This window comes from Catharus ustulatus, chromosome 1 (genome assembly GCF_009819885.2).
Source record: "Catharus ustulatus isolate bCatUst1 chromosome 1, bCatUst1.pri.v2, whole genome shotgun sequence".
Classification (NCBI taxonomy): domain Eukaryota; kingdom Metazoa; phylum Chordata; class Aves; order Passeriformes; family Turdidae; genus Catharus; species Catharus ustulatus.
Window position 1 is genome coordinate 69,987,080 of NC_046221.1, and position 14,786 is coordinate 70,001,865.

At 45.4% G+C, this 14,786-nt stretch overlaps 1 protein-coding gene across 1 annotated transcript in view; it reads right to left on the reverse strand.

Moving 5' to 3' along the window:
- BMP6 (bone morphogenetic protein 6) overlaps positions 1-2,197 on the reverse strand; it is an 86,558-nt gene extending 84,361 nt beyond the window's left edge. Inside the window, exon 1 of the mRNA XM_033066038.2 lies at positions 1,792-2,197. Coding sequence (XP_032921929.1) covers positions 1,792-2,197 — 406 coding nt within the window. The remainder of the gene's footprint in view (positions 1-1,791) is intronic.
- Between the last annotated feature and the right edge of the window lie 12,589 nt (positions 2,198-14,786).

Genomic DNA, 14,786 nt, shown 5'->3' on the forward strand with positions numbered 1-14,786 from the left:
AATACTCTCCTAGTGCTCTATAAACAGCTAATTACCTACTAAAACACCACATGCTCACACTTATCCCTGAAATCAGCTCTTTTGGGAGCTGCCTAGCTCCTTGCAGGCACCTTGTTTCACATCCCTCAGGTAAAATGTGCCATGGGGATTGCTTACAAACAGCTACAGCCAGCACACTGCTTAAATTCACAGCTCCAAGTAAAGGTCCTGAAAGTCCCCAAAGCAAAGAAAAGAGACAGCAGCAGCTCCCTGTATTCAAAGGACAGAGAGGTTTGTGGAGCCTGAGAGGGAAGAAAAACAGAGGCAGGTGCCCTTTGGATTTGAAACCTGTACAGTATTTCCTAGATCTCAGCTTCTGAGCTGACACCCCACTGGTTTAATTGATGGACAGTTTCAGGATGTCTCAAAAGCACCCAAATTCTGAGATGGCAGCACCACCTAAACATCCCCGAGCTGACTTTAAACAAGACAGCTGAGACCCTGACAGGTACACACCTGAGGTACCAGGAGGCAACGGGGCTCCACACTCCTGGGAGGCCTGAGCACCTAAGGCAGCTCAGCTGCCTGAGTAGTGGTCGCCTTGGCTTCGATGTAGACAAATCCTTCAACAACTATTTGCAACGCTTCTGACCTACTACGTGATTCCCATCAGGTACAAAAATTAATCAGCACTTGTTCTAGGTGCACACAGCATGGTACAAAGCTATTGAATACCTGTACCAGCACTAGGAGCTCTGAGAAATTTCCTGCTGCAGTGTCATATCCCTGCTCCAAACGAGTAAACACACAAGTTGGGTTTGGTCCTTTTTGTGTTTTTTGTAAAACAAGACAAGCTGTTTTCGTTCTGGCACACAGCTCTGGCAGCACAAGTAAAAAGGCAAAGTTCTCAGCTGATCGGCTAAGACACTTGAGCTTCACAGGAATTCCCTAAAAAATGGAATTGTAATTTGCCAACTGAAATACTTTCATTCGCCAGATTAGGCTGAATCTAATTACACTGTTTCCTTATAACTGCAAAGTACTAAGAGCTCCTTTAAGTAAAAAAGCTTAATGACTTTCCCACTGCAATGCCCGCCTCAGAGCCCTTCACAACGCTAACAAGATGATTTGTTTGAAGAGCAGGTTGACGTCTAACAGAACTTAATTCAAGATTTCCACGACACAGATTTTAATCACGTTCCTGTACTCAGTGACCAGAATAACCTACACAGAGTAACCTACACCGCTACACTAGCCCTGATCCCTTAGAACAAACAAAAAAAAAAGAAAAAGAAAAAAGAAAAAAGAAAAAAAAGAAATTAAAAAGGAGAAGACGATGACATCGTGAAACAGAGTGACTGTACTTCATTCAAGCCCGAAAGGCATCTCTGCACTGCTGGACATTGCACAGAGTGAGTTCAACCTGTACTCTGGCATGACCCCAGCTCAGCTGCCCAAGAAGCAGAGGAGGAAGATGTGTTTAATTCTGAACTACAGGCTCTGACCACTACCATCAGAACAAGAACTACTTTAAAAAAAAATTCTTTTTTTCTTCCTTCCTTTCACGCACCCGCCCCCAAAGTTTTGCATGCTGGAGTACATTCTTATTTTACAGTTCGCGACAGATTTTGCCCTTCCCCGAAGTGAGCTGCCCTCCTGGCCGAAACCCGCGCACTCCAAGGTGGGTCCCAGCCGGCAAAGCCCGACCCCGTCGCGCCCCACCGGGGAGCGGCCGCCGGTCCGCACTGCCCGGGCGAGTGGCCGGGCGGGCTCCGCACAGCCCAGGACTCGCTCCCTCCTGCCCTCACTCACCCAGGTTGACGAAGCTCATGACCATGTCGGCGTCGTTGAGGAAGGCGCTGTCCTGCGGGCTGGGCAGCGGCGGGGCAGGGGTCGGCGGGCGGCCCCCGCCCTCCGCGCCCTCGGCCAGGGAGTGGTAGAGGTCCAGCATGAAGCGCGGTGCCGCCGTCAGCCGTCCCGGCGGCGGGGCAGGAGGCTCCCGCGGCAGCGGCCGGGGCCGGTGGGGCAGCCCCAGCACCGAGAGGATCTCCCGCTGCATCTCCCGCTTCTCGTGCGACTTCAGCCGCCGGTAGAGGAAGCCCGAGGCGGCGGCGGGCGGCGGCTCCCCGCCCTCGGCGGGCAGCGCGGGCTCGGCGGGGCGGCAGGCGCCGCTCAGCAGCGCCCAGCAGCAGCACAGCCAGGCCAGCCGGCGCGGCATGGCGCTCGGCCGGGCGCGGGCGGGCGACGTCCCCGCTCCCCGCTGTCCCCGGGGGCTGCCCGCCGCCCTCCGGCCCTGCCCCCCGGCGGCGGGTTCGGCCCGGGCCGGCGGGGGGCGGCCAGGCCGGGGGGGCTCAGCGCTGACCGCCGCCGCCGCCGCGCATGGCCGCCCGCGGGGCACCGCGCTGCGGAGCCCCCCGCGCCCGGCGCCGCTCAGGTGCGGCGGGGCCGCCCCCGGCCCGCTCCGGCCGCTCAGCTCGCCATGCCCCTGCCCGGGGGATCCGCGCCGGGCCGCGGGGGCTGCGTACGGGGGCAGAAGGAGCAGGGTGAAGAGCAGCAAACTTTTCTCGCTGCCAGGGAGCGAGAGAGCGAGCGAGCGGCTCCTGCGGCTGCAGCCCCGGTCCCCGCGGGCTGGCCGGAGCGCGGCTGCTGACAGCGAAGGCAAATGAGCAGCGCGCCCGCCTCTCGGCGGGGCGGGCGGCCGCTCCTCCGGGGCGGGGAGCGGCGCAGGTAGCGCGGCCCCGCGGGGGCGGACGGGCGGGGAGGGGGCGGCCGAGCAGGTTGGGAAGCGCCGGCCCCGTCGGATGTCACGGGCTCGCTGCGCTGGAGCGGCGCTCCGCCAAACTGCGGCTCCGGCCGTCTGCGGACTCTGCCGGCTCGTTCCTTGTTAAAGGAAGGGTTTCGGCCACCCCTTCTGCCCCCAGAGGGTGTTGGCTATTTGTCCTGAAAATAGGTGGAGTTTTCTAAATTTGAATAAGCGTTGCGGTTCATTTTAGCAGGTTACGGCATACTCCATGGGGTTTTTTTTCTGGAGTATCTTGCAGAGCTGAACAGGGAACTGTGGTACACGGCTGGGTGTACCCAGCTACCCCCGCCAGTCCTGATCGATGGAGTACCGGTCTGCATCCTGTGAAGAAGGCTATAATGCCAGAAAAGAACATACCCCTTCCTACAGTAATGCTGCAGGCTCTGATTTCATCACTTTCATCAAAGAGTGAAAAAAACCCTCCCAAACCCAGACACCATACAACACTCCAATAACAGCAGTTTAGTTGAGTGAGAGGCAGCTCTTCCATACCCTGATCTCTGAGTTCATGGATCTTCCTCGAGTTGGATGAATAAAGCCAGTCTTGTCTCACTGATTTCAGTGCAATTGCTCTAGGTTTCGTAGGAGTTGGCCCGAGAATAATATCTGGACCATTTGAAGTCACTGGCAAAATTTCCATTAACTTTATTAGAATCAGAATCTGGCAATAAGCTCATACTCAGCTTCCCAGAGACACAGCTGAGAATATTCAGGGCAGAATACGGTATTTTCAGAAGTGAAGGTTACACTGAGCCTTCACATCTCTGAAAGCGAGGTTACAGATGAGTGCTTTAACTGCACCAGTCAAGGAACACTGTAATGCTGGGAATTTCAAAACTTGTTTTGATAGGAAAAAGCGAATCTATAAGGAGATTTGAGCATAGCAGTCACAGAGGTGGGAGGGAAGAGTAAGTATGCAAGTTGCTTTTGCAACTGTCTTTTTTTCTTTTTTTTTTTCTTTTTTTCCCCAGATTGTGAAGACATTCAAAATTTGAAAGTGGGGGTGCATGCGACAGGAGGGACCCAACATGCTCCTTTTGCTGTAGTGGATCTCACTACCTTCATGAAAGAGGTCTGTTTCCCAGGAAGGACCCAAGAAGGCAATGTCCAGGGAAATTTTTGTATTGCTGGTTCATTTATTCACTTTTCTCAAAATAGAGCAATGAGGCTGCTTTTATTAGATGAGGAGACTAGGGCTCACTCCCAGAGAGGTGAGCAACATACCTTTCCTTCTGTAAGGCAATGTGGGATCCTGCTAGGAAAACGCAGGTTTTCAGGAGAAGAGCCTGGTGCACTGGCTGTCCCGTCGGTGAGCTGAGAGGGACGCAGGACATTTTATGTCCCTTAGAAAGGGCGTCTGGAGGCTGGGAGGAAGTGCAGGAGCCCTTAGGTGAGTGAGGGACGCTTGCTAGGCAGGTACTTATCCCGCAGGTGGTGGGGGAGGAGAGCAGCCACTTCCCATAGACATTCGCTTTCCGGTCTCTGAGCTTGTTTGGGTGTAGCTGCTGTCGCTGTGTCCAGAAGAGCTTTGTAGCCTCGGCTTCCTGTTTTGACAATGAGAGAGGGAAGTGTCCCATTACACGGTTATTGCTGAAGAATGAACCCTTCCATCCGAAGTGTCCCCTGCTTCTCTCGAAGATAGGAGGAGATGGTGCACATTTAGCGACTCTGGAGCAGCTCTTGGGTGTTTCTGCTCCTCTGATTCTCAAACACGTATCACCTTTAAGTTTTTAATCTGGAATAGGGGTTACTGCAATAAACACAAAGCTGGAAGCATTCGGGCATCTGAGTTTAAAGAAGTTTGAGGACAGGGACACACAGCACACCTTCCAGTGCTTGCCTCTTAAGTTTCCCTATTCTGGAGGTAAATTCCCTCGTCTAGGTGGGAAGCTAATGCCCTCCTTAAGAAGTCATTGCACCTAGTTAGGTTTAAGTGTTCCACTTCTTTCCCAGAAATGCTTTCCAGATTTGTACGCTACTTATGCCTGGAAATGCCTTTTGCTTGTGGATGTGAATGCTTTACTGTGGGATTCAGTTAATGCTGTGAAAGTTACAGCATCACTCAGCAGCTCAATGAGGCTGAGAAGGACTAGATATCCTTACAGAGGCTACGTGCAGTGACTGCTTTCAGATATTTCTGCCACCTGAAAGCGCAAGTTTCCCAAAAGGATTTTAGTACTTTGGATCAGAGCTGCGTGCCTCATTCTCTGGAGCGCAAAGGCTCTGTATTCTACAACTGCTGCAGGCTGAGACACACGTTTTATGTGTTAAACATATATTTTAGAGCTATCAGCAGGATTTTGGATTTTTTGCTGCCAAGAAGCCTTCGCAGCATACTGGCAGTTCAAAACTCTATGGTAAAACACAATTTCACTCGAGTTTTCGCTGTCAGATCTTCAAAAATGCTACCAATCCAGGTTTTTGGGTATCGTGCAAGTCACCAGTTTTCCCTGCTCATGACGGACATCTGGTGGCAAAGTGGAGAAACTCGGGTCTGTTCCTCGAAGTTCCTCGTTGTCAAGTTAGCAATAGAATTTTTTTTTCTTTGTCTCTCAAACAAACAAACAAACAACACAATCAAACCAAAATTAAAAAAAAATAAAAAACAAACCAAAAAAAAAAGAAACCAACTACCCCAAACCAAATATAAGCACCCTCCCCTCTATATAATGCAAAGGTCTCCTCCCTCCCCCAGACCAATCCTTATGTAATTGTCTCTCCTTAAGCCAAACTTTAGTCATTATTCAATCCCACACCTGCTCAGTGCTTCATGAAGAAAGTATTTTATACATGACCATGAACAGAGCCTGTACCCCACAGAATACCCATTCCAAGGTGTGGCATGGTGCCAGCAAGGATTAACTACAGCAGTTAATTTCTTTTGGTAGTGACAGTGTTTAGGTCATATGCAATTAAAAGCTGGGCTACCTGTTTCTAGTCAAAGAAAATTGAATGGATTTTCATTGTCTACCTTTATCAAATCATTCCTTGCTCTTATTTAAGCAAATTAATTTTGCTTTTTGTTTTATGCAAAAGTTGTGAGGAGCAGATCAAGGCACGTGAAGCACCAAAAGGGTAAAGAGGTAATTCACTTTAGTTGGAAGCCTTCAGAATGAAAAGAACCAAACAAAAAAATAAAAAAACAAAACCCCCAAACAAACAAAACAAAATAGAGTTTTCATCACAATGCCTTAAAATACACTATCTCACCTGTACTCATGAGGAGAACTATGCAAAATCTTCGTCAATCGTCCCAGGAACAGGGATTACACAACCCTAGCAGAATGATACATGTTAAATTAAATTTTTTTCCAGGACTAATAATATGCTGTTGAATAGGGTGGAGAATTTACTAGTCTAGTGATCCCTTCTCCATCTCCTGATCACAGAAAAGACACTACTTTGCATTCACACCTTTCCTCAGATGAACCACTGGCTGCCAAAGTGCCTGTGACAAACCCAGACTCCTATGCTTATGGGTTCAGCAAGGACACTGCAGTAAGGGCAGCTTTGGTCCTCACACTCACTTTGCCAAACAAAATGTGTATTATTTAAAGCCATGTGGAAGAGATGTAAGTAATGGCATTTGCTTTCTAAAAAAAACCCCAAACCTTATGTTGTACAATAATGACATAGCTGGAATGAACTATTTGGAGCGCTGCACTTGGAGAGGTTGAAAATGCAAACATGCCTCCTAATTTTAGTGTATCAGTTTCCAAAGTCTACTTGTGCAATGAGAAAGAGTGGTTGAGTATAATCTTAGTTCAAAGGTTGAAGCAGGCTAAAAACAGCATTTGCTATGAAAGCTCAACTTTTTCTTTTTGCTTGCTGAACGAACTTTCTCCACTGCAAGTAGAGGCAGTTGAAAAATAGTAACATCATCTTATTTGCACATAGCAAACCACTACTCTCTTTACTCAGAAATCTGATCTAAAAATATGCAATGGTAATTTCCCAAATCAGGACGCTTTAAAAAATGGTTATAAATATCAATTCAACAACACAACCGGACTGCTATCCCTGCAAAAGCAAACAGTTAGAAGTGAAATAAGTCCCAGTAGGAGGTTCACAAACAATTCCAACTCTGTTCCAATTCTGGCCACCATCTTCACCCTATCAAGGATGTACTTATGTATGAACAATTATACCTTAAATTTTATTTGAAGTCAACAGTATCAAGGGAATCTCAAGGAATTAAGTAAATATTAATATATTGCATCATTGATCTAATTTGGATTGATATTAACATTGATATAATTTTTCTGGGTATTTTCATGCTATTTGCTTTTAATTGCATTTTTCATTAGTGGTATCTCAGAGAAAGAACTGAATTTCTTCTGAACGATGAAAACTAGAGAGGTACCTGGCTGCAAGAATGTGAATGTTGCAAAAAGGGATGACAAGAGGAAGAGAGGCACTCAGTCCATTCTCTGCTGGTGTCCTCTGGTGAGCCATCAATCAGCCAGTGTCCCTCCATGACCATTGTCTGGCATACTGAGTAGAAAAAATGAACACCAGTGGTGGTAGCTCATCACATGAGGATGAACTGTAAGACTCCGGTTTTAGCAAGTGGCACTTTGCAGCACTCTGCATTAACCACTTACTGGAATTAGTGCATAATCTGTACCTCAAGGTGGTAAGGAAAGGATCCAGCTGTATTTCCCACGTCATGATTCTTGGGTACTCACTGCTCACCCCTTTGACTATCCAGCTCCTTGTCAACAGAAGAGGAGGATTGGGCAGCATACTTCACTGGAACAACTCCCTTCCACTTCTGCCTCATCCTGCTGCCAGTTGTGAGCACGCACACCCCTCTGTGGCTGGTGTGCTGCAGAGAGGCACCTACAGCTGTTTCCCAGGGCTGAACATCTGAACTCGCTCACCTGCAGAGGTGCACATTTGTATACAACAGAAAAAATGTGTATTGATGCAAGGGCCTGGCCATCACCTTCTGCCTTGGATCAAAAAAGAAAAAAGAAAAAAAAAATCAAGATTAATGACAATGGTTAAGGAAAGAGCAGATGTTAAAATTGCTCACAAACACTGCAGAATGGGGCTGGAAAATATCCTCGAGAAGAAAAAAAAAAGAGGTTCTGAAATCTTATTTAAAGTAACTCTGATGAGGTCTGCTCTTACCAGTGTGCAAAATATGTCTTTTCAACAACACTTTTCAATAAAATTGGGATAGACCCAAATAGCATGGGGCCACAGTGGGGACTGCCAGATTATTAAAGTTTGAAAATGCAAATGCCATTCCCAGCAGTATCCTATTGTAAGGTCAACTGTACTCAGACTGCTTTTCCCTTATCTATTTGCACACAGGGGCAAGTTTTCAAAGACAAAGGGTCCTAAGCACCCTCCAAAAATAAATGTCAGAGACCATTCCCTGCTGCTTTAGGCTCAGTTGCTGTTTTGTACCAGAAAGCCAAGTGGCCTTACACCCATTCTACCCTAAATTCAGTGGATATCTCCTTCCTGGATGGGGCAGATGCAGGAAGCCTGACGGGCAACTTGGTGTCTTTTCCCGTCCTCAGCCATCTCCAAGGTTTCCCCACTGCCATCATTACCCCTTCTTACAGCGGAGCTGTCACCAAGGGGATTTCTGCCTTGTGGTCTCCTCAAGCTCTGGGGAATAGAACGCATTTCCTACAGCTCTTTGCCACTTACAAACATTCAGTATACACCACTAGCTTTCATTCACTTTTGCTTTAAAAGGCACCTCATACAGTGCCAAATCAAACATGGTATTTTAGGAAAAAGCAGGGTCCCAGAAGACATTGCATAGGGCAGCAAGTCTACAAAGGCATTTTTAGACATCAAGAACTGTAGCAGCTTAAAAAAACTTTTAAACCCCTGTTGTCTTATAGCTGAGCCTTTTCTTTCATACACTTCTCTTGCAAACATTCCCTCATGCCCCAAAGAGAATATTTTTCATTACCTGTACTTACTGTGACAGTTAATAGCCTTATGGATTAGCTCCTTAAGGGAACTGATTCATCTAAGAAGAAAGAGGACATGAATTGTTCCCAAACACCATTTAACATTTAGATTTGAGAGGTTCACATTGCAATAATTATTTTCTTAACAAGTCAGGAGAAGAGCTGAGGTAAGCGGCAGCTGTATATCAATTTTAGCTGAAAAGAGGCAGCTGCCATTGTGCACTAAACAAGTTTCCATGCCAGCTCAAGATGAGGTAACTCAGAAAAAAAGAGCCATTTTTTTCTTTCTACAGGAAACATTTAGAGGCTGATAAAAGAGATTTTATACATTTGACTTCTGGAGGTAGGTAGAAACCACAGAGAAAGAAATGTGGTTTCTTTAGAGACTATTAGAAGGAAGCCTTGTAGAAGAAATAAACACATTTTCTGTGTCCTTAATGTTCTCTAAATTAATAAATTTCCTCCTTGGTGAAGCAAAAGTGATAAGCAGCTAGTAATTGCATTGCTTATGAGAGGCTTCAAGTTTCCAGAGCGACAGCACGCCTGTAATGCAGAGCTTGTCTTTGTTGCACTGTTGGCCCAAAGAAGAGCTCAAATTTTCTGTCTCAGCCAGTTTGCACACAAGCTCTGAAGCCTCTATCCCTCCTGCAGAATGCCAGCAACCCAGACTTTGCTGGGTCCCCAGGGGATGCAGCTGAGAAGCCACGGCTGCCACAACTCAGGATGGGTAAACCATTTGGGACATGGTTGCTGGGTGCCACTGGGCAGCATGAATGCTCCCTGGAGCCAGCCCATCCACACAGGTCAGCAGGGCTGTGGGTGCAGGCTCACAGTCACAGCACTGAAAAGTGGGTAAAACCTTCCCTTGCCAGACCCAGCCCCTGCAAGCCATTCAGAAAGGACTTGGGCGGCTGATCTGCTCCAGGTCCATGTGGGTCTTTGTAAAAGGATGACTCACATGGGGTGGAAAGAATAGCCCCTAATGTATTGTTACTGTTTTCATATTTGACAAGTACAGTACTAAAATAAATAATGTAAAACAATTAATAAATAATGTCAATGAGAAGATAGGATTAGCTTAAAACTGAGTACCTCCAGTGTGTAGGATGCCAGAGGTCAGACAGCAGTACCTGCAGAGTTGTGTTGACGTGATGCTCTGCTCAGGCTTTCTAGATGGATGGAGCATGATGACTACTCTCTATCTCACTGAGCTGGGTGGTGGGACAGCCTCTGAAGGCACACCAATGCCTGCAGGACTCTCACACTCTCCATTCTGAAATTAAATGTTGTTAGGACTGCTCTCTGGGACTGACCTCCCAGCAGACAGGGGAGGCTCATGGCCACAGCACTCCTCCCTTACTCCCCAGTAAGGGATGCCTCTAGTCAGTACCAGCATCCACACACCTCGGGAGCCATTTGAGATGTCACTGCCTTTCCCAGGCTGAAATAATACCTGAGACCACTGTGTTCAGTCACAAGGACAATTCTGCCCCAGGACCAAGCAATGTAAGTGGTCACTGCTTAATGTATGGGAACAGATGTAGTGTGAATTGCCTGTGATGCAGGGTGGATGCTTCCTGAGCATCTTTCATGGCAGCCTCAGGAAGGGCACTGCTCTTGGCTCTGGGCAAGCAGCTGCATTTTGTGCTGATATGTATTAAAAACACTATTCATTTCAAAATGCTACCTGAGGGTTGGGACAGTTATTTTCAAACTGCTGAGCAGATCTTCTTTTAGAAATACAGCATTTGGCTGGGGAAGGAAACATTTCTAAGCTAACTTCTGGCTCAGAGTAATTCTATTCTCTTACGACGTCTTTATTTCACTCAGCTTTGAAGAGATAGAGGAGTCAGATAATTAATTATAAAAGACAGTCTAAAAAAAAAAATAACCAGTCATTCCAGAGTCTTGCAGCCCCAAGACAAAACTGATACACCAGTGACAGCATATGGGCCCCTGTTAGTGTGGAACCAAATGCCTGCATCTGATCTCCATTAGAGAAGCCTCTGTTCACTTCCCTCACCCAAAACGATAGGGAAATCCATTTAATCTTCTTCAAACCATACGACAACACTTGGTGACTTTTGTTTCCTCCCATTTAAAATAAAATAAAGCAGTAAAATATGATAACAGTCCATCAAGTGATGTTCAGTTTCATTTATGTGAGGTTCAGAACAGTTTGTGGCAATAAAAGGAATGGGTACTCGAATGAGGTATTATGGTCAGCAGCCTGTGAGAAAATATATTTAGTTTAAATACTAATAATAGCCTATTAGCATCAAAGCAAGATAATGGAGTGTGACAGATGTTGGATGTTCTCTCTTTGCAGTGTGCCAGATGTATATTTTGAATTACTGTTTGCATGACAAGAGGGCCAAGAGGCCTCACTTTTGGATTCAGGGCCCTCTGAGGCTGGGCTCTGCAGACAAGAATGCAATCCCTTTCTCGTGGTTTAACCCCAGCCAGCAACTCAGCCCTACACGGACACTCAGTCACTCTGCCCTGGTAGGATGGGGAAGAGAATCAGAAGGGCAAAAGTGAGAAAACTTGTGGGTTGAGATGAACACAATTTAACAAGCAAAGAAAAGCAAGGAATTAATCAGCTACTTATTTTCAGGCGGGTGTTTGGCCATCTCCAGGAAAGCTGAGCTTCATCATGGCTAACAGTTATTTGGGAAGACAAATTCCGTAACTCCAAATATTCCTCCTCCTTCCCTGGGCTGAGCACAATGCCATATGACCCAGGACATCCCTTTGGTCAGTTGAGGTCAGTTGTCCCAGCTGTGTCCCTCCACAACCTCTTGTGCACCCCCAGCCTACTTCTTGACAGAGTGGAGTTGAGAAGCAGAGAAAGTCTTGTCTCTGTACAAGCACAGCTCAGCAATAACGATAACATCTCTATGTTACTGACACTGTTTCCTGCACATACTCAAAATATAGCTCCATGCTAATTACTGTGAAAAAAAAAAATTATCACACGCAAAAACAGCACACTCTCCCTAAAAACAGAAATGACGAGTTATTTTTATCGTGTATATAAATACTTTTGCATAGCCTAGAGCATCCTTAAAGGTGGCATTGTCAAAATATTCACATGAAACTCATTTAATTCCCTGTGCAGGTCATCCAACATTGAGCCTGGGTGTGTGGAGCAGTGCTTGGCAAGGTGCTGACTCCAGGCTGGCTGCCTGGATTGAGATCCAAAGCTCCTGGGGGATCACTTCATTTGGGCAGTCAGACGGTACCACCAGCAATTGGAGGAATCCTTTCCAAGAACAAATGCATACATATATTACAGACATTTTCTTGGAATTACATTAGTCAGGAATGCTCTGCACAATTGAGCACTATCATTAGGAAGCTTTTTTAGTATTTGCCCTTTAGTTTTACATTTGAAGAGGCAAAAAGTTATGTATAATGTCAATTGCAGGTTCATGTTGTAGAAATAACTCTGAAAAGGACTGTTGACCTCTGTGTTTTCCTCCCACCAGTGATATCTGATACTCATTTCCATGTAATTTGTCTGTCGTATGAACTAAGACTGGATTTCTTGACTCAGACAAAGCCCTTCACAGACTTTCCTAAATATTTATCATTGGTCCATATTATGCCCTGAAATATATTTTTTGTAGACTTGATGTCATCAACAAAATTTTACAGAAGTCATAAATTAGTAAAATGCAGGATCTGTGTTATAGACTAGGAGTTTCCAGCTCACATCCTCTCCAGCTTGTTGGCTCTGTGAAACTGTCAGAAGCAAAATATAGAGACCTGCTGTAAGTCTCTATAATCCATGCAGTAAGACTTGTCTTTCCACAAAAACTCTCCAGATTGGAGATGTATTAGAATTACATGCTGAGATGAGATTATACTCTTGGGAATTACTCCAAGGGTCAACATGCTCCTCCATGCAGCTAATCTGTGCTCTTTGCTCTGACATCAAAGTTCTCAGGAGCTGCAAACAGTAGGCACACAGCTACGCCTCTGTCCAACATAATTTGGGGCTGGATCACTCTCACACCAGAGGATAACCCTTTAGGCCTTCAACTGCACCCGTCTGAGCTCCTGCCATCATCAGAGCACTCAGATGTCCCAGCACTTAATGAAGTTATTCTTACAAGCCTCTGCAGGAAAGATGATCTATTTTCACCCAGAGAACTAAGGAATAAGAAGAATGGAACATCTATTCCTTGGTTAGATGGGAAATGAAGACCTAAATCCTATTTTTCTGGTTCCCAAATGGTTTCCTAATCATTTGCCTCTTTTTCCTCCAATAACTGATTCAAGATGTTAGAGGATTCTGACATATGGGTTTCCTCCTGCAGCCCAAGGTTTTTGAGCATTTGGGGTTTGATAAGCCACTGTCACCACCATGTTTCTTCAAAGAGATGTCCTGAAGTGTTCTAACAAGCAGCTGCAACACAAAACAGGGAGAAAGAGAGAAATGGTTCACAGATCCTCAGGGCTACTACGCACATATGTGGTTGGGATCAAAGGGGACTGCAGATGACAACAGCAGTGCTTAAAAGTGATCTTGAGAGTTGCGTTTTCTTGCACTAACCACACCACTTTGTTCTCAAATATTTGAGCAGGTTAGTGACAATGAATAAACTGTAATCATTATAACATGACAACACATTGAAGTCAGTGTGGTGAAAGTGCTTTGTGTTCCCAGGAACCCCTACAGTCATCATCATCTTCAATATCTGACCATAACTCAGATCCAAGAAAGTATTAGAACAAACTAGACTGCCAACAATTGAATAATTAAATACCTCCTTGATCAACTACTTCCTTTACACAGAGGCCATTATGGTTATTATACTACACTGTCATCATTAAAATCTTTGGCTGTTTAAGGCAAAGCGTTCAACACTCTGAGATATGATGTATAGTTAGAGCAATCCACCTTCAGAAATGTGGATATTTTTTGTGCAAATGATACGTGAATTTAAGATAATTCAGCTAAGATACACTAAGCAAATAATAGTAACAACTAATGAAAACTACCCCACCCACCAAAGGAACTTCACAAATGTCAAATGAGTGATTTCCATAGGAGACAGACTATACTTCTCCCCTTCTTGCTCTCAGACAATTTTTTTAAGGCATATCAGCATGGTGTAGACTCTATGAAATTTCCTGGTAAATTATCATTGAGGTACAAATAGATACTGGTTTGGTAAGAAGCTCTGAACTCCTCTGACAATCGGTAGGTAGTGCTGTCCATTTGCTGGTGAGCATGGTTCCATGGGAGACAATGTGACCTCTGGATATGTTGACCCAGTGGGAAACTCAAGTATATACAATAAGCCATGAAAATGCCACTCTCCAAAGAAGAGAGACAGGAAATTAAGAGACAGAGATCCATCAATTCCCAGATCCCAAATAATTTCCAGCAGTTGTTGAACAGCTATTATTTCTCATCCGAGATTCCTTCCAAAAATGACATGGGCTTTACTGCTCAAAATAGAAGAACTGAGTATTGCTGCACAAGTCTGAGAGACTGAGAGTGTCTGCCCCCTCCCTGAGCCCTGCCTCTTCCTAGCACCCCATTCCTCAAAGTTGTCTTTGCTTCTGTAATTCCCGTCTGAGACTCCATAATCTTAAAACTCCAACCCCTCCATACCAAATTTCCCACAATTGAAGAAAATACATCAATAATATGCTTTAATGCACTCTGCTTCCACAGGATTTATCACATATCTTTGTCCTTCAAGGATGTGGTAAGGAAAACACTGGGACTAGGGGTTTGCTTTGCTGGATTATTAAAATGGCAAATGACCTTTAGTTTCAGTTGTGAATAAACTATCATAATCCTTTGTGCCTTACTTTAATTAAACACATGAAACAATTTTGATTTCTATTTTCATTGTCTGCTCCCAACTGAAAAAAAGCTTAACAGAATTTTAGTTGCAGGACATTTGTTAGTTGTGGCTACAATTGCTAGGCACACCTTTAGAGGAATTTGAATTAACAGTTGATCAATTTAAATTAACAGTAACTGCATCAATGAAACATGGTAACACTGTAAGTAAACTATTTGCTTTTGAATCTTTTCCAGG